The sequence below is a fragment of the Amphiura filiformis genome, chromosome 9 (assembly GCF_039555335.1).
Source record: "Amphiura filiformis chromosome 9, Afil_fr2py, whole genome shotgun sequence".
NCBI lineage: Eukaryota > Metazoa > Echinodermata > Ophiuroidea > Amphilepidida > Amphiuridae > Amphiura > Amphiura filiformis.
Genome location: NC_092636.1, coordinates 33122526 through 33143505, shown reverse-complemented (window position 1 = coordinate 33143505; position 20980 = coordinate 33122526). Strand labels below are relative to the sequence as shown.

The 20980-nt window shown below is 37.0% G+C and overlaps 1 protein-coding gene across 1 annotated transcript in view; it reads left to right on the top strand.

Annotated features, from left to right (window-relative positions):
- Positions 1 to 20980, top strand: part of LOC140160424 (uncharacterized) — a 162658-nt gene that overhangs the window by 95190 nt on the left and 46488 nt on the right. The window contains 4 exon segments of the mRNA XM_072183659.1: positions 14052 to 14348; positions 14350 to 14475; positions 14532 to 17520; positions 20362 to 20418. Coding sequence (XP_072039760.1) covers positions 14052 to 14348; positions 14350 to 14475; positions 14532 to 17520; positions 20362 to 20418 — 3469 coding nt within the window.

The following is a 20980-nucleotide window of genomic DNA, read 5'->3' as shown; positions in this document are numbered from 1 at the left end:
AAAAAACTTGTTTTTCAGTCTGAAATGATGACTATGGTTCAAGAGCTGGAGCTTTCTTTTATAAATCAGAATGCTTCTTTTAAAAAACTTAAAGGAGCATTTCGTGATCCACAGCCTCATCTCCCCACTTTTCCCAAAATAAAGTTGATTTTTAAACCACAGGAAAGATCTGGCTACATAATATTTACCGTCCAAAAAATTTCTTACAGATTCATTCGCTTGGAAATAATATCATCAAATTTGTATAAATTCTGGTCAACAGGACAAGATTACAACACGGTGGCCTATAGAGTATAGTAATACACATAATCAACCATAACTTGTAAATGCAAAATCAGAATCGACTGAAATTTTGGGAATAAGCATTTTTCATGGATATCTACTGAAAAATGTCATTAAAAGAGGATGCTATATAGGAGCACAATACTCCTTTAAGTTTCTGATACAACATTATTTTTTATTCTCAACTAACGGACAGACAGACGATAAACAAAATGAAAGAAGCAAGCAAAAACCTTGCTTGTATTAGTGTAAAACCTCTTGACTGCTGTTAGCATGAAGACATTGTGGCTAGCTTTTGGTGACCAATTTACTATGGTGCTTCTGCTGCTTTAGTTACAAATATTGTTTTGACACCATTTATTCCAAATCAGTTGTTCAGAAATCATTTTATTCCAGGGGTGGATTTAGAGGGGGGCGCACCTGGCGCGTGCCCCCTCTAATTTTTCGAACGGCGCCTGACTTTGTTTTGTATATCATTTGCAAAGCGGTGCCTGACTTTGTGTGGGTGCCGAGCTCGGCACCCCCTCTATATTGAAAATTCTTGGATCCGCCCCTGTATTCTGATTTTCAAGTTAGAGAAGATATCTTCTGCTTCCCATAATGCATTTCTCCTATTTCAATTTTCTGTACTGAATTGCTGTCTAGTGTAACAAAGCTCAATACTATAGTGACGAAAAATGATGTACCTCAGTGAACAGAGCACATCCAGATCTTGCAAACTATGTTTTGTGACTATCATTCAACCCATGTTTAGCCCCCGGTGTTGTCACTGCCTATACAAAGGCGTAACGCATGATTGTTCCCAAAGTCAAAAATACCCCCCTATTTTGCGCGGTTTCAAGAACATTTTCAGCATTTGTTACCCCTATTTTACACAAAAACGGGTACAAATTAGCCTTGTATATTACCCCTATTTTATGCACTTCAAGTACACTTTTACAAAAGCACCCCTTTTTTAACATTTCAAGAACACACACCAAAGAACACAGCGGCCAAACTGGGAAGTCCCTTATGTTGTAATCGGTGTAAACAAACCCCAGAAACAAACTGAGTGAATTGCTGAATATTAGGAAAGCACAAAAGTTTCACAAAACTTGAAATCCAGGAAATCCAGGAGTAAATTGAGCAAGAAATGTTAAAATTTCTTGGGATTTCAACATTCTCAGATTCACAAAAATATACTCTGTTAACATATGGTTAATTTCGAGTACACTGTCATCAAAAACAACGCTATTTTTTAAATATCGCCAACATTTTATGTTCGCGAACATAGTTGAAAAATAACCCCTTTTTCTCGAAATTGGGAACGATCATGCGTACACATAGTCAATGTGAAGTGTTAACACCGGGGTTTAGCCAGTGTTTTCAACATGAAAACAAAGGAAACCTGTACATAGAGTGTCATTAATCAAGTAATGAGGTGATGTGTCATGTTGCAAAGGATTCTGGGAAGGGTAATATGTCTTCTCTATACCAACCTATACTTATGAAAATTGCCAATGCATACTAAGAAATAGAGGAAGTTGAGTGCTCTTGGGTTTTCCACAGATTCTGAATATTTATGGTCATGAAATATTTACATTTTGACACATTTCAAAATACTGTAAGATTCTTGGACTTTTCATATGCTGTAGGCATCTCAACCATATTTCACAGTGACTTATTTGAAAAATGTATGCATTACTCGTTGGAATGAACATTTGATTTGTTTGAATGTGAGCACTGTGCAATAATATGACAACTTTTATAGATCTATTTGATGGCCAAGTTCTCTTTCTGTCAATATTACAACTGTCATATACTATCCAAAATATGCTTTTTTGTAAAGTTAGTAATTTTCCTACACTGCCAGGAACAGTTTTCTGAAGATTCATGATTATGAAGGTTTTTATTCTAAAATTCAGAATAATGAGCTGTTTTTCAATTTCATATTTAAAAAATAGTTTAAATACAAATCTTTTTATAAGAGATTCAGTGAGTCTATTATTATATTGTAGTAGGGTTTTGATTTTGAATCTTGGAACTACAAACCATCGGAATAATGATTTTCATATTTTATTCCAAATATTGTCTGTGGGCAGGAAAACCTCCTATGTGCTTTTGGCCCCTGAACATGTTTAAAACAAAACTGCCAATGGTGTTAAACATGTTCAGGGGCCAATGATACATAGGAGGTGTTTCCTGCCCAACGACGATATGTACCCCAGATTGTAAGGCCCTTTCTTTTTTCCTTGATGTGTAAATGATGGTATGGTAATGGAGGTGTTTTTTCAAAATTTGGTAAAGTATTCAAGTCATTATCTACATGTTTAAATTTAACATAAAACATGTGCGCATTCAAGCAAGTATAATTACATTTGGTTCATTCCTGTTTATTGCACTTTACATTCACAATTCAAGAATTTTGGTGAACTAAAGGAGTGCTAACATTCTGAAGAAGTCAACGATTTTGGGGAAAAGGAGGAACATTACTACATGTATAGTAGCTTCAGTCTTAAATATGAGCTGTCTTTGATTTTAAAAAGTATTTAAGGAAACATGGTGTTTACGCATGCATAAGAAACTGGAGCAGTTGCCCTACAAACACTCAACATTTTATCGTGCTCATGTATAGCATTATTTTATCTCCCACAGTCATGTTAAAAATGTTAAATTGCCTTTTATCAAAACACAGCTTTTAATCTTGGTATTTTCATTCATTTTAGCAAAATATTGCTTTTGTTGGGATAATATCTTGAGGCAAACTTGATGCTCACGGTACTATGTACAAAACGTATGAGGAATTTCGTGTGTAAATACGCAATATTGTGTAAAATGCTTGTAGGAACACAACAAAAACAGTGGGAACGTTTTAATAAGTTTTGATAGTCAACAATTAGAGAGTGTATTGATTTTACATAATGTAACAACTATATGGAAAATGTTCAAATGCTTTTGTTGAAGCATAGAACGTCTAGCAGCATAGCTAAATTGCGACATGCATAATTGTTTCAGGTTCTCCTATTATAAGAAATTAAATTATTTATTCTTTTCATTGTTCAATTAAAATATGACTTGAAAGTCCTTCAATTTTAATGTGAAAATGTATCGTCGTGAATTTACACTAGAATTATTGTCATGCAATTGATCCAAACTAATGGAACGTTTATCAAATGCAAGAAAGGTTGTGCATTTCAGATTCAAAATGGATTCAAAAAATGGTGTATATTAATATATTTCATGAAAGATATTCAGGTTGATTTCATTGGATGTGTTTTTGCATATATGCATAAGTACATGGATATGTCGTAAATTAATAACAACCGCAATATCAAAGTTCATTTCATTTCAACCGCATCCATATATATGAAACCTGTCAGATCCGGTTAATAACATCATCTTGATGCCTTTGATTTATGACATACGCCAGCTATTCATCCAAAGACATCATTTTAGCCAAATGTGGGCTAAAAATAGCTAGTTTGCAGTGGAAAAGATGAACAAATGTCCATTTATCTTGAATGCATCAAATTGAGGAAGCTATTAAGAATGCCCTGCAATTCACCTTATCATAATGAGCTATTCTTGGCCGTTTTTCATCAGAAAACCTTTTACCGATTAAATTAGTGTGTTTAATAGCTACAGCCAGAGTTTGTCTAGGAAATACTAATCATACCCAGGGCTGTTCCAGTTGAAATTTATACACCCCCTATGGAAGACATGATCTTTATCTCCCTCACAGGAAGTGAATATTATTTCAAATAGGGTTACCTGAAATATGGGTGACTCCATTTGAAATCTACATCCCTCTGTGTGGGAGATTAAGATTAAGTTTTCCTTAGGGGGTGTATGAATTTCAAATGGAATAGCTTAATTGAATGTAGTAATATAAGGCAATGGACCACAATGACATCATCCCAATGGCATAGTTCAATAATCTCAATTAAACACTCCTAGTGCAATATTTGATCCCAAGATGCAGAGTATGAGTTTTTGTACCCAAATGTTCAAAGGTCATTCAATAAATGTATAATTGTATTGGGATTAAAGAACTGTGCCAAGATAGATGAGCATGTTTGTGGATCGTAGTGTGGAAATCTGCAACCAACCACAAAATCATGTCCTCATGGTGAACTTGACATCACAGTAAGCTTATTTGTAGGAAAATCCACTACCAAGTGAGGAATATATCATCATCTGTCGGCATGCACATAGTAGATGAGGCATAGAGATGAGGGATTTGCGGTAATACAGAGATGTCAAGTCACTTTTAATTGCATTTTAGTCCCATCATTCAGTGCTTCTTGTTAGTGAAGTAAAGGAAATCAAAGATGACTATTTTGAGACAAGCAGATGACATATTGCCAATATGACAAAAGTAAACATGTTATTGTCTTTGATTAGTTCTTTTCATTGGGCAATGGTCCAAACAGATTTAGGGGCAGCCTGTGTAGTTATTTGTTGAAAATTTCATCACAAGTCATGTTATAGTAAGATGTGAAGTTGTGTGCAAATTATTTATTTATTGTAAAGATGTGAAATGTGTATTATATATTTACCTACGTTTTGTTAAGTTGTTTGTTTGGGTGTTTATATGTTTGCTTATGTATTTATTTATTTATTTATGCAAATTACTTAGGTCATAAAAGAGGGTCATATCAAAGTTTGTTATTCATGTATGGCTATTGTATGAAGTTAAGTATCAACAAATATTTGGAGAAAAAAACCAATATAATTATGTATTTCAATATTCTGAACATTTTGAAAACTGGGTTCTCAAAATGAGAAAACTAATTGAAAGTAAAAGGTCTGAAATGTGGTTCTTAGAATAACTGAAGTAAAGTAAACAACAACAACTACTCAATGTTCATAACAATTATTATAGGTCAAGGCTAAAAACACAGAACTAATATTAAAATGTGACCCTTTTCAAGAAGAACAAAAAGCTATTGATGTTATTTTAAAAGCCATGTCAATTTAAAGTCAAACATTTACGTCCAATTTGAAAGACTTCCATGGCATGCACGAGCTAACAATTCAAATAAACAAGAATTAGTGCCAGTCTTTTCCCATTCAACTATTCCCTTTCTGGTACATACATGTAGGTTGAGTCTTGTGTTGTATCAATTTATAATGAATTTCAGAATGGGCAAAAATATAATAAAACTATATTTTAAACTAGAATTTCAAAGTCAAAATTTATGAATAGAATTATTTATAATTATTTTAAAGGAAACAAGGTTACTTGAAACGGGAATCGTCACTTTTTACAATATCTGATATCAAATTTAGTATTAACCCTAATTTTAGCTGCAATGTTATCAGTGTCATGCATCTTTTGAGTACATATATGGCATGGATTTCCCAAGAGAAGACACTATCTACTCGTGTCGCTATGGTAACCCATTGTTATCTTGAGAATCATTGTAATCTGAGGGCAATGTATCAAACAGGGACTTGTTTAATGGCTGCAAATTCCAATAGATTCAACTTGAATCTTCAATTTGTCAATTTTCAGATTTACTTTAAATAGGCTAATCATACCCACATTAATTGAAGGTCGGTTTCAGGACTGTCAGTGTAGATGTGGTGTGGGGATATGAGGTGTGGGGGTGTGCCTCAGTCTGCAGTAAGTCGTAATTGCATTTTGTAACCATGGTTGGTTGGCATTTTTCAAGAAAAAATTCTCAGAGTTTAGAGGACATTCCCTGTTGATTCTTGTTCACCAAGATGTCTCGTTGTTGTTTTTTTGGTGCACAAGTCAACATCTCGTTGGCCAGCACATCACAAAGCACTTAAAGTCAGTGCAAAATCGTTCCAACAACAAGACAAGTAAACTCACTGGTAATGTCACCATGAGGTCCTCCAGCATCCAGATAAGATTTTCAGTTGATTTTCTAGATGGGTTTCTGACTACAGGCAATCCAACCCATCTAACCAATGAGGCCAGTGATGGTGATATTAACAATTTGCGCTATATTGCTAATAATATATCTGGGGCTATGCAAAATTGCATTTCATGTCCCTGGGTAATGAGCTAAAGTAATATCTCATGAAATAATATGCTCATCTGTCCTGCCACAGTTCTTTGACCCTAATATGTTTGTATATGACCTTTGAGTGTTGGGTACAAAAACTCATACTGCACAAGTTGAGGTCAAATTTTAAGCTATGGTTGTTGAATTGGGGTTATTGAACTGTGCGATCAGAGAAGAGACTATTTTGGGCTGACAGTGTATTGCATTGTGATGATGGAATGGGTTTTATAGCAATACCCATGTTGTAGTACTGGATGCAAATAGGTGATAGTCCCGACAAAAACTATCATCACATACGGTGTAATTATTTCAGAACTTGAGGAAGATGCGTTGATGCATGAAGCGGGGACCAAGTGATGACAGAGTGAATATTGTATTGTGTGTGCTCCCTTGCTGTATGTATCCAGTTACATCATCTTCAGTTTATAAAAAGCTGAGGAGAATATACAAGATTTGGCCATAGTACATAAAAGTAATAAAGATATGAAACCAATCATTACTAAAATGTATGCGAGTGATCACAACTGTCATTTTCGACAAAAAAAAGGACTGAGATACTTAATTTTTAAGTAAAAGGTATTCTTTAAATCTTTTACTATATGTTTTAGATATCTTTGCAATGATCACTGAAATCCCATACAAGACTGAAGAGATATGATGAAATTTGTGATGGGCTTTGCTGTGAGTCGGTTTCACTTACCAGGACTGCATTAAAGAAGACTTGCAACAACATGGGACATGCTAAAGCATTTTCCACCCTGATGTGGCAGTGACATCAAAGCGTTGAAGCAGCTGTTTCGCACACGAATCTATGCGGCATCTTTATGCATGTGCGTGTGTACGCCAGCGCTTCAACTGAACACTAGTGATTTGTAGCTGCGCCCAATGAAATGCTCACTGGCGTCACTGCTACATCAAGGTGAAAATGCTTTAATATGCCATCTCAATCAGAGCTGTAAAAACATGACTATAAAAAACATGAAATATTCTTTTACCTAGGTTATATAGTAGGAATGTGCAGTGTATCATGTTTTTAGTTATATCCAAGGCAGATATTTATTCATTCCATATATAGGCTATAGTATAAGGAATTCTGCTGGAAAGTGTAACACATAATCTGGCTACTTGGATAAGATTTCAGACATTCAGTAGTCGAGTCACGAAGCAAACGTTAGCATGTGACAAGCAAACTGAATGCTTGTACGATCTAGATCTCTGGGAAATTAAATAGTCATGTCATACAGCTGAAAATACCTGATTTACATCACTAGAAAAGCTCAGGAAAGTTTTTATGTAGCTGCTCTTTAAGTTGTACTAAAAACATGCACTTTAATGCTCTGCGTGCTCGCCATGTGCTTCAACAGAAAAAGTTCAAGTGTTGAAATATTTTCTCAAAAAATCAAAAGCTATCTTAAGAACTACTGAACCAATACTAGGCTTGTTTGTACTCATTTTAATGCATTTTTCATGCTGATTCCAAATATGGTCATGAAAATTTACATTTCTGAAATTTTTGAATTTTTATAAAAATTTTGAAACATGTCATCTGCAGTCGACATCCGCGTGAAGAGAATTAAGTTGTACTAAAAACATGCACTTTAAGATGAAATGTATTCAGCTTTCTGGTTTGTGGTGACTTGGTTACCTTTGATTGCATCACTTGGAAAAACAAAACGGTTAAATGCTAAGGCTGCTTGGAGTACAATAAGGTATTCTTTTTCCTTGCATTTGTGATTTCAGGATCAGTGGTAATTTATTTATCAAATGTTGAGTTCACATTTCAATCCGTCACAAATAGTGAACCGTTTTGACGGATGTATATATTTCTTGACTTTGTAATTGGAACTCAAGTTTTTTATTACATTTGCTATGAAATATTAGCCATGTTCTCATCTAGTTTCCTATTGTTATTACTGAGATGAGTGAAAGTGATACTCCTGGTAATACCTGTTTCTCATCCCATTCTTTAGTCATTGTTCTCATTCTCTAGAGCATTTTGTCTTCTCTTGTAGTCTACCTCGTATTTCATTATCTGTCCTCCAAAATGTAGGGCACAATAACAAAAGTTTATTTGAATTATACCAGGTCAAATTGTCACGTAAAAGCCTGTGAGTTACATGTCTTAGAGCATTTCATTCGAGTTGACTGTGGCTAGCCAGGTAGCATTCAAATAATCCCATTTGAAATTGGTTTCATTAGAGGCTTACACCTCAAAAATGTCAGAGTCAAGTGTAACATGTTTATTATAGCGCATCATACTCATTGTGTAAAACTAGACACTTGGCGTGAAGATGAATCTCCTCCTTTCTTCCTTCTTGCAATCTAGGATTATTGGGTATTAGACCAGGTAAACGATACTATCGTTTTTCCATCGCTCTTTACTCGCATGAACCCCCCGAGGACATTCTCAGCCTGGAAAATATTTACGTAAATTGACGATGCTGTTAGATTGCGGTATGCAAAGTATTAGCAAGGTGGATAGCGAGCCCAAACAATCTCAGTTCTTGTTACTAAGTTCAATAACCTACATGCATTGGTGAACTTACCAACAGTGACCTTGGGTTGAGGAGTACAAGTTTTGATACCCAAGTTCATGCAAGGTCATTCCCTGAATGTGGTTTGTATATGGAGGTAAAAGAACTGTGTCTAGCTAGGGGATAGGAATGTAATTCAAGTTGCCTTGCAGAGAAGGATCACTCTGTCTCTTCTTTTAATTTTTGCAAGTTGGATCCTAATTGAATAAGGTGCCAGCCATTGATCACATTGACAGACTGGGTATTGTTTCCGATATACGTATTCTGGAGTGATGAAGCGATAAGTGAATTGCTGTAGCCAGTGGACTGATGAGACAGAATCCTCTCATCTCCACAGGCACAGTTGGTAATATGTCAATTAAAACAACTGTGAATAACTTTGGCCTCGGGAACTTTGGAAATTAAAAACATACCCCAAAATATTGCGGTCAATCTTATGAATGTACGAATGATTGCATAATGTTGATATATGCCTGTGGGTATTAAAGCTGCTCCCTGTTGCATGCATTTGAGATACATAACTATATGCATGATATGAAAGGTTTTCGATTTGATATTTGGTTTTCGACAAATATTGTAATTTTACATGTTGATACAAATTTTTGTAAAGGTAGCAAGAAAAATGTTTGAAAAAGTACAAAAATGTGACGTATTGGTTTTGATACTTTCAAGAAACTTTGGTAAGCCTAAGAGAGTTGGCCAGTAGTTTGACGATAACCGTGAAGCCTCATTAATTTTAGTTGAGGGTCATAATCACAGGCATGCACACAACAACAAAGATGGTTGCTTTGTCAGTCAGTTGACATTAAATATGGAACAATTCTTGATTGCTTTGATCAAACTTTCATGCTAGTTTTCACGAAATTCTTTTGTGCAGAAAATGAGCATGCGGATATGTGTCAACGAAGGTGTGAAGGCATTGAAAGAATGTGAGAGAGGAGAGGATTGTTTGATGAAACAAGTGGTACATGGTATCGCATATATCAAGTGTGAGTGCGCTGACATGTACTTCACAGTGTCACTGCTCGGAAGGTGGCAAGTGGAGCGTGTAGGATGAAAACAGTGAATACATGTAAATGATGCTATCTATCAAAGATAGCAACTATGTTCATCCAATGTTGATGGTATTTAAGAAGGTATTTCAGGGGTTAGAGAATATCAGTAGAGTGTTTCAGGGTTTATAGAATTATATCAGTGTATTGTTTCAGATAATAAAAAAAGGTTATGAGAACATCAGTAATATTTCAGAAAGAAACAAGTTAGCAGCTACCGAAGATACTAAATATATAGCCTACTATTTACTGATGATAACAATTAGGTACTATATAATTAAGATAGCTATGATGAAAATAGAGCAATTAGGTGCTATCTACTGAAGATAGCAATTATGTGTAATCTACTGAAGATAGCACATAATTGCTATCTTCAGTAGATAATACATAATTGCTATCTTGTGATGATAGCAATTACATGCTATCTACTGAAGATAGCAATGATGTGCTATCTACTGAATAATGTAGTTATGTGCTATCTACTGAAGATAGCAATGATGTGCTATCTTGTGATGATAGCAATTACATGCTATCTACTGAAGATATCAATTATGTGCTATCTACAGAAGATAGCAATTATGTATTATCTACTGGATAACATATCAGTTAGGCCTCTTTAGTATCTACTGATATCTACTGAGGCTATCAATTATTAGCTATCTACTGAAGATATCAGTTGTGCAATAGATACCAACTATGTTTTATATACTATGACAGTAGATTTCCTATAAAAATCACAGCTTAATATAGTTCAATGTACTTGATCCACAAATGCTCACTAGGCTTTAAGGATTTGCAAAAAGTGAAAAATGCAATATTTGTAATTCCTCCACTCACTATAATTGCTCTAAAATACTCCCTCTAATATACACATAAATCACTTTAAATTGTTTCCACTCTGAATCAGAGGCTTTTATATCTTAATCTTATGCAGGATGAATGTATGGCCAAGTGCACAATATGGTGCAATAATGGATCGGTCATTGGTCTATCTTTGGGGCATTGACCCTGGCTGTTGTTAACTGGTCATCTATATATCTATCTATCTATTCTCTCAGGGCAATGTCCCTGGGACAGGTAGCTTTGAGTAGATACATGTATATCTGACTGTGCATCTCTTATGCATAAAAATCAGTAAATTGATCAACCTAGTAAGGTGATGTTGGACAGGTCATCTCGCATTTTATATCTTTTCTGGAAAATAGATGTTTTAGTATGAAGTGTTTTTCTAATTATTTATGACCATTTTCGTAATATGGTAATATTTGGATCTTAAGCACCTTTTACAGTTTAAATCTTTGACTTAAGTCTAAGCCAGTCAGGATATTATGCTTAAATTTAAAATTTGCTGACCCAATTTTAAAGAATAAGGGTCCACAATATTGCACCCATTGCTTGTAACCCGGGCTAGATATGAAGGTACTTCTGAAAATGTCCATCTTTGATATAGCCAAGTTGCTCACCACTAGCATATGCTGGTGGTTGGTAAACAAACCTTTTCTTTACTTTTTAACTTAGCCTATACTTGTGCAAAACTTGTTCAATAGCAAATTGGTAGCGATGTGACCACCATGATGAGATGACCAGTGTCGCCTTAAACAAGTCATTATTACCATAATATCTCTAGGTAAAAAGACAGCTGGTATGTGCATTAAACCAAATGCTGTTAACGATCCCTGGGAATTAATAAATCAATCATATTAGTGACAACTTCTATTGTCATTGACCCGTTTAAAATGACAGCCATATTATGTTTTGTTTGGTTTTAATTTTATGTTTTGGTTCTGATCACCTTGGAAATAACAGAATGCAGTTACCAAATATTCCTGAAAATATTATGACACACAATTAGAAATGTTAACCTACGTTGATGATAAATGTAGAAAAAGAAAATGATGAAATATTAATACATATTGTGAGGATGGGTCTGTGGAGCTAGTGACCAATACACTTGCTGGGGTGCAGTCAGAGCCTTTTAGTAATTTCTAGTAGTTTTTAGTAATTTTAAAAATGATTTCAATTAAGGTTCATCCAGCACACTGTACAACAATTAATTCCACTGTCACTGACATACAGCAGATTGAGCAGAATTATTTAAATCCAACAAAGGAGTAGCACATCTCTCGGCACTTTTTAATGTGATTATCTTTTAACAGCTTCCCATTACACCTGAGTGGGGTGAGGCAAGTGAGGTAAAGCACATTGACCCAGTGTATAACACATATTGGCACTGCAGGGATTAGAACCCACAACCTCTAGCTACCCCATGATTATGAGTTCCAATCTTTGCAGCTATACCACCGTGCCCACATGCTGCCTTGTGGCCAGAATACAAAAGTAGGACACATTTTATTACTATATTCTAAATATTCAGTAATGGATGAAATTCATTCTGCTTTTGTTGTTTTGGGAAAGAAAGATTTTAATTGGTTTGATTTTTTTGGAGGGATCAGTGAAGTTACGCTATTTTCCTGGGGATGCAAGAGTTTAATGACCTGTGTAGTACAGGTACAACACAAGCATAACTTAGCATAGTCCTATCTAATCAAGTAATCCACTCACTCTCAAAACAGAGAAAAACATGTTTTCACCGACTCCTTTACAAATAAATTCCTTCAAAAAAGCATCTGGTACCAAATGCATAAATATTCATGAATGTATGGTTGATATTCTCTGGGGCACCCTACACGGGAGTGTTGATCCATATGAATGCATATGAATGTGTTCTACTGTGGACAGCATTGTGTACGAAATGGGTATAATAAATGCTGTGCTCTCTGATCAAGACTTTATCTGCATTTTGTAATGCAAAACACCAGGCATGCTTCAGTTTAATGGTGTGCATTTGCGTGATGCAATTGAATACCTGAGTGGAAGAAGGGCCCAACTCCATCAAAACTGTTTTTGAGATATTAAGAAAACATGTAATATTTGGAAAAGTTTATAGACTGAATGTTTTCATCTTCAGGGGACCTTAACATAGACTATTACATGCATTCAAAATTATATATGATGTTTCCATGGCAACAGTACAGGTCTTAATACAAGCTGGAGTTGGGCCCTTCTTCCACTAATATACTGCAAGTGCCAATTCCGTAAGCAGATGTGTTGTAAATAGCTACAGAAATTTGATAATTATCCATTAATTGTATAAGTAGAAGCATGTAATATGTCAGCAAGAAAGTTTATTGTAGTGAAAAGCAGATTCAATGGATGAACAAAATTCCTCTTTAACCCAATATTTGTGGAAGAAGGGCCCAACACCATGGAGTTGAGACCTTCTTCCATGAAAACCATTATTAAGTACGTGGAAGACTATTTAGAGAGTGGATTTTGACTCATCTTTCATACACAAGGAAGAACAGTCTGCTGGCAATATAATGCTGGGTCTAACTCATTTTTGTAAAAAATTGGAGTTGGGCCCTTCTTCCACTTAGGTATTCCATTGTTACCCATGAAATTTGTGCCATGTAGATGGTCACTATGCACTGAATTCACATTAATCTGGATTAGTTCACATTGATGTGGGCTAAGTCTTGTGTAGACTACCTTCCTATCTTATGCTGAATCTGGATGTTGGCGTCTCAACACTTGGAGATGACATTTGGCAAAGAGCTGTATTCATTCTCCCAATAGAATGGATGGGACTGTTCAAATCAGTTGGGATCGTAATGAAGTTTTAATATCGGTGGGTAGCAGAGACCAGCTGCATATTTTTTTTTTTTTTTTTAATTTGGCTGAAGGGAGTTACATTGTTGTTGTCAGTGGTGTTATTGCTATTTGGTTCTTGAAAACATGATAAGTGATGATGTTTTCGATTAGTGTCTATGGTGGATTGAGACAGTACCGTTAGATTATTATTCGGGCTTGTTATTTTCTCCGTTATAAGAAAAAGTTAGCATACCAGCCAGCTCAACTTATTCTTCATGTAATTTGGACAGTATTTGGTACACAAAGTTGATATGATAGTGTATGTATTGATTACCAAGAAAGAAAAAGAAATGATAATTCCATATAATATATCTGCACCTAACAAGCATATAATAAACACTTTTTTGACATCAGAACAGCTACTGACAATTAAAATACAATACCAAATCCTGTTACTTTTTTGCAATTCAAAAAACTAAATGTTGTCTTTTTTTGTCTTTTTTATATTTTTATAGTCCACGCAAGTTGAAAGCCGCCTGCCGACATCTCGCACCAGAAAGTCCCTGTTACCTGCACCAAAGAGCCTCCCCGAATCTCTGAGAAACACCGCCGACTCTCCTTGCCAATCACCAACCTCCACCGGATCCAGTCCAAGCACGCGATCCAAGAACCTGCTGATAGGACAGCGAGTAGGCACGATCGACGGACGCTTCGGTACTTTGAAATTTAAAGGAAAGACACACTTTAGCCAAGGGTGCGTATGTGGCATCGTCTTAGACAGTCCTGTCGGGAAAAATAATGGAGCGATAGAGCGGAATCCAATACTTCAGTTGTGAGCCCAAACATGGTATTTTTGTACCAGCATATAAGGTCAATCTTGTGAGTCCTTCTGGAATAACACGCTTACTTGAAAGCGCCACCTGCTTCCCGCTAAGTCACGTAGCGATCGCAGCTTTGGCAGCGATAAAGAATCCAAATCTAAAATTCGGGAATAGCCAAGCGAAAAAGTTAAAACTTCACGACCCAAAACTTTACAAGTCTTTCAAGAAAGTAAACCAGGTACAAAACAAAGTTCTTTCAAGCAAGGGAACAACAAAAATAGTACAGATAACATCAATAGCAAATCAAAAATTTCCGACAGAGCAAAATCCACGAGTGGAAGCAAACTTTTTCAAAGCAAGAAAGTCAGCCCTGTGCAAAGTAAACTCGTACTACCGGGCTGGACTGGAGATAAAACTCCCGGTAGTCCAAAACCAACTAGTCGATTGCCAGAGCTACGGAGTTTTAAATGTAAGAGCCCAGCAACCACTGTCACCGTGGCAAAGGACGAGCTTCCCCCAGAGGAGACTGCACCTGCAGAGAAAGTTAGGTCCACAAGGACACCATCAGAGCAGGGCAGCCCAAGCTTGAAGTCGGCAGGTTATAAACCTCTCACCCGAGGCTTGACGTCGCGTCCAAGTCTCAGCGATCTTACCCAGTTGCATCTACACGATGTTGAGACCCCATTGTCAACCCCAAGTCCATTGAATCACCCGGATGTGCTAGAAGGTTGCGTGAGAGTTCTCAATAAGACTTTTGACATCAGTGAGACAGCAAGCCCTAGTTCAGAAGAGGAGGAGTTGGATGTAAGCTGCGCAGTCAAACCGCTACCCGAGCATGTTAGACTTCCTCGAACATTAGACTTAACCTTTGACTTGACTCCCGAGGGCTTACCCTCAGTAACTTGCTTTCCAAGTGATATAAAACATCAAGCTACCTCAACGCCGGTTACTTGTGAACCTAGAGAATATAGTTATACTAAACCAATCACACCGGAGCGGGTTAAAGGAACAAAGCAAAAAGTTTCAAAACTAAGTCCGCGCAAAGACATTCCCGTAAGAAAGAAGCAGCTAGAGCCGGAAAACGAAGGAGACATTGAGTACGATGAATTTCTGGCTGTGCCATCATGTTTGGACACTCCCACTGGTAAATGTAGATTTGATCTGTTAACACCAGAGGAGTTTGAACAAGCTTTACAAGAGTGTAATCTTTTATCTGAGGAGGAAGACTTGCAGGAGGAAGAGGAAGATTCTGAGACGGGTAAACCCACAAATACATCTCCAGATCGATTTAAACCCAAGATCTGGGAATCAATAACAGTAGTAGAAGACGATCTTCTAGCTGGTTTAGACAGTACTTTTGCAGAGCCTTCGTTTCTTGTTCCTGCTGACTGGAGCATGGATGAAGGTTCTGGCAGTTCACAGTCTCCAAAGCGGGACGAAGCTGGAGCGGATGCTGAAGTCCCATGTTTAGAGAAACTGCCTGATCAACTTTCCTCTCCGGAGACTTTGAACGGTGCATTCCATAGTGATTTACATGGAGTGGTGCCGGATCCATTGTTTAAGAGAGATGAGGACTTTGGTATTGCTCAGGAGGTGGTCCTATGTTCCCGGATGATGTCGCTAATAATAACAACAATGTAGACTATCTTGTACCTGAAGACCCAGAAAGCGGACACAAGTGCAAGTGCGAGTGGGTTACAGCTATCATGGGAGAATATGGAAGTTGAGTCGGGTCAAAGATCAGATGATCAACTTGGCGATGTTGCCGGGGCGGCACCATTTCAGACTGTTTTTGATACCGATGATGATGATGCCCTGACCATGGACGCCCTGACCATGGGGTCATTTAGTGACATGGTAGTGAATGATGGAGATTATTCGGAAAAATCAGCCATGGATGATAAATCTGCTGGTGATGAACCGTCACACCCTGAAAATGTGGACAGAGATAACATCTGCGACAGGACATACACTTGTGATGATTTTCCCAGTGTTGATGAGGTATCTCAAGAGAGTGCAATGTGTGACAGAACATTTACGGTTGATGACGGCGATAAGACCCCTCAAGCGGTAGAAGCACATTTGAATATGTTTGTAACTGGCACAACTACTACCACCACTTCTTCGAGTTCACCAGCAAAGAGTGACAATTCTAATAATGCCACCCCGGATAGTCCTATGGATTTGTCCAGTAGTGAACCAACAAAAACTGTAACAGGACCATGTGATGCACAACAAGATGAAGTTGTTGCTATGGACACAGTTCCTGGGCAACAAGAATCCCAGAAAACAAAGTGCGGGACTGTGACGGTTTCAGGCAATGATAAGGTCCTGAATGGGGTGAACTCTGAAGGAAGCAGTGATTCCAGTAGTGGCAGTACGATGGTGGAGGATACTAGTTTACTATCTGAAAGTGCTTCAGATAAGACTCTCAAAAGACAAGCAAGTCCTCCGTCTGAATTGCCAACAGTTGTGCAAGTAGAATCTGTACAAATGACCTCTCCAAGCCCTCATAGCATTCCGACGTATACCCCTAGTTCATCAGAACCCACATCGCCGAGTGGCAAAGATGATTCCACCAAAGACAATCCACAAACCAAAAATTTAAAAGACGATAGCAGGTTGCCTAGGAAACGTTCATTATTACAGCAGCCGAAACCCGTATCCGTCACTAGCAACGGAAGTGAGACAACAAAAAATGGGCCCGTTGCTGCACCTAGTGAAAGCAAAGCCAAGCTGCCTCGGCAAAAGTCACACGAACAGAAAAGTTCTGCGAAAGATCAGAAGAAAGATCTTAGCAAGAAATCTGCTTCAAGTTCGGCGATGGAAAGCTTATCCAAAAAGACTTACTCGCCGTCATCGTGGAGGTCGGACAACAAAAGTGCAACATCATCGCCAAGTAGAAGCAGCAACACCATCAAACCAAAGACAGACTCTGGTGCTAAGGGAGGTAAAATGACCAGTGTGAGGAGTAAAATTGACACAGGTCGGAGGGCGAGTAGTGACGCCGGTAAAAGTGGGCATGTGTTGAAGAAGATGCATGCCAGTAACTCATCATGTGATTTGGAACCAAACAGTTTGAGCTCGTCGACGAGGAGTATGAGGTCAGACATGAGCAGTAACAACGGCGTGACAGGGAGAGGAGCTATGAGACCCAAACCAGGTGAGTCACAAAAAAGATTCTTGTATGTTACTGTAGTATAATTTTATTTTAAGATTTTATGTACTGGAACAAAACCTGAGATGATATATAATATTCATTAGTTAAGGTGGTACTACACCCCTTGATAAATTTTTGACTATTTTTGCATTTTTCTCAAAAAGTAATAACACACTGGTAATAAAAGTCATGTATATTATACTATATAGGGGCAAGGAATCCAATTACTATATTAGAATTTCAGTGACTCAAGACAAGCGGTACATTATTTATAGTGCGAAAAGAGGTACTGCTAGAATGTACCTCATTTCTTATTTTATATAATGAACCACTTGTCTTGAATCACTGAAATTTCAGTGAGGTAATTGGATTCCTTGCCCCTATAATATACAAAACTTTTGTTACCAGTGTGTAGTTATTTTTGAAAAAATGCAAAATTAGTCTAACATTCATTTATCATGGGTGTAGTAATACCGCCTATAACACATAAAGTGCACTAAACATTAAAAGCGACAGGCAGTGAGAAGAACCTAACCTACCACATCCTAATAATAGCATTACACCCTAACCCTAACTCTACCTAACCCTAACTCTAACCTACAGGATGCAGAAGCCCAAATCACTTTATTTTCCATATTATGAAGTTGCTTTCTTTCCTACCTTGCCAAGCTACAAGATGCTGACTGTTGATTTGCAGTTCCTTGAGATACAAGTATTTGCAGACAGCAGAGAAACAAAAGAAGTTGAATATTTCAAAACGTTGCTTGAATGCAATTAAGTTGTAAACCTTTTTGTTATTACAGTGTACTTGCAACATTTTTGCATACCACTGATGAATTGGCCGTATCTCAAATTAAATCAATTTTAACAACAATCATCTCTATACTGACAGTCAGATGCATGGGTTGCCTTTTGTGAATTTACTATAGCGTACCATCTGCACCCTAATATGCAAATCCAATTGATATCCATACACCCCCTAATGCCCCTATTGAAGACATGACCCTTATCTCCTGCACAGGGAGTGAGAATTTTAAATGGGGTAACCTGAATGTAGGTACCTCCATTTGATTTGAAGTATACACAACCTTTTTTGAGAGGGGTATGTGTATTTCAACTGGAATAGTCCAATACTAACTCCTTAACTCTAAACCGTAACCCTGACCCCAAACCCTATCCCTAACCCTAAACCCTAACCCTAAACCGTAACCTTAAACCATAACCCTAAACAGTGTGTGGATTATATTCTACTGTAAAAATGCCCCTTTATCAATACCACTGTTAGCGTTGAAAAACAAAATGCCTCTATTTCATTCCATCCAATGAGCCTTTAAGCAGCCGCCTATCGCCTTTCAATATTTGATAGCGTACGGTCCTTCAAACGTCCATTAGTGCCTGCAATACAGTGTATCCTAGATTTAGCCAAAGTAATAAACTCCCTTTTTACATGTCAGCGTGTGGATTATTTAAAGTAAAACGCTTTGATCAAACGTAATCCCCCTTGCTCCACACAGAGGCGCTCTAAACTGGAGCAGAGACAATTAAGCTTGTGTTCTTGCGAGAGATTTCCTTACTTTGCTGTCGTAGGCTGCTGTAACTGTAATCGGTTGGCCTTTGAGTATTTCTTAAAGGGATGCTCTCAGCTTAGTTGATGGCATTTTAACTTGCACTTTTATAGTGGGAGATGCAGTGGGTAAATAAACAAAATGCGCTGTTACAGTTGAAATCTATACACCCCTTTGGAAGACATAACCTTCCACGCAGGGTTACCTGAATGGATGACTCCATTTGAAATCTATACCCCCCATTGTAGGAGATTAAGGTCATGTCTTCAATTTGGGGTGTATGGATTTCACAGTTAAAAGTGGAATCATTGGGTGGCATTTAATAAGACATTTCTTGTACCCTCTTGGTTTTTATTGTCTTTTTAATATGGCATATGAGTATCGCAGCGACATGCACTTTCTTAAGTATTTAAGAATATCTTTTACAATTCTCGCTATTCGCAATAAGGGCGCCGCCAGCGGTTTGCGATGTATCATGGGAAAAATCGTGATGTATCATGGGAAAAGGTCGACATCCAAGTCCGCGCAATACGAATATTACCATGCTATTACATAGGAACACGTGACACTATTTTTTAGTTTGTCAATATAACGGTATTACACGCACATCGATAAAGAAAAAATAATTGTGCACATTTCAACTCACATTATTAAGTATTATTGAGTATCGATTCGATGTAACACCTTTATTTTGACAAACTAAAAAATATTGTCACATGTTCCTATGATAATATCGCAAAATGGCACGATTTCTTATTTATTGCTAATAACATGCTAACTTTACATAATGACCATAAGAAGGTTATTATCCCATAGATACACCCGTAGGCGTAATGCATTGCCGAATGTTAGCATCAAGTTTTAAGTAGTGATTACATTTGATAAAACTAAAAGCATGTTAGTTGTACATCAGCTGATATATAACACAGAGTCTATTACATAATAGACCTATAATATAAACCAGCAGTAATAGTGCAATAAGTTGTGCCAAATTGACTAATATCTTAAATGTATTTATGTCATTCTAATATTCCACCCACACCCTCCCCTCCACTGTGTTCCAATTCAAATATTCATTGTGCAAATTTCATATTCTATATAGTCTAGATGTCTTCATGAAATTCACCATTTTGGTGGCGGTAGACACTGTATCGTTATCCACTATCATACTATAAACATGTTTTTTGTGACTGTTAAGCGTTTCAGCTGAATCAAAGTTTTTAGTTCAAATTTTGCAACTTTTTGCTTTGTTTTTGCTCAAATAATGCCCATGCTATAGTGCGGCGCTCTGCCATTCCAATACGTAAAAACAGGCAGAGCTACATGTATCGACCAGGTGAGTTTTGTTATTTTTTTTACCATTTTTCAAAGTTGAAGAAGACTGCTGCTGCTAATTTGGCATGCCACTGCTTTGCAGACAGTTTATTTATGTTTAGCTGTATAGTGCAGAGAGAATATAATGTACAACCCAATGCAATGTTGCTAATAACCAAACCTTGCTGCTCTTCTGTAGATAGTGCTCTGTGACATAAAAAAAAGCGAATAACTATCAGCAACCAGTTTGCAAAGTAGAAAGGAGCAATTCACTTGTTTACTTCAAAGTATTACAAGCAAAACATTTAAAGCAATCTTTACACCGCAAATACCTTGTTAAATACTGTAATTCCTAGAATATAAGCCACATGCTGTATGGTTATATAACTCACAATATTATCATTTCAGCTCTGTCAGAGATGGCTAGAATTATATTCTAGGAAATAATTGTACAGCAAATTTTTGCAGTGTTAATTTAAACAATATATCGCTCATTCTACAAAATCCGGTGCCAATAGCCCTTTTTCCATTCTTTGGTCCACAAATACTTTGTCGAGCATTTAGGGCATCAAATTTTTTTTTTT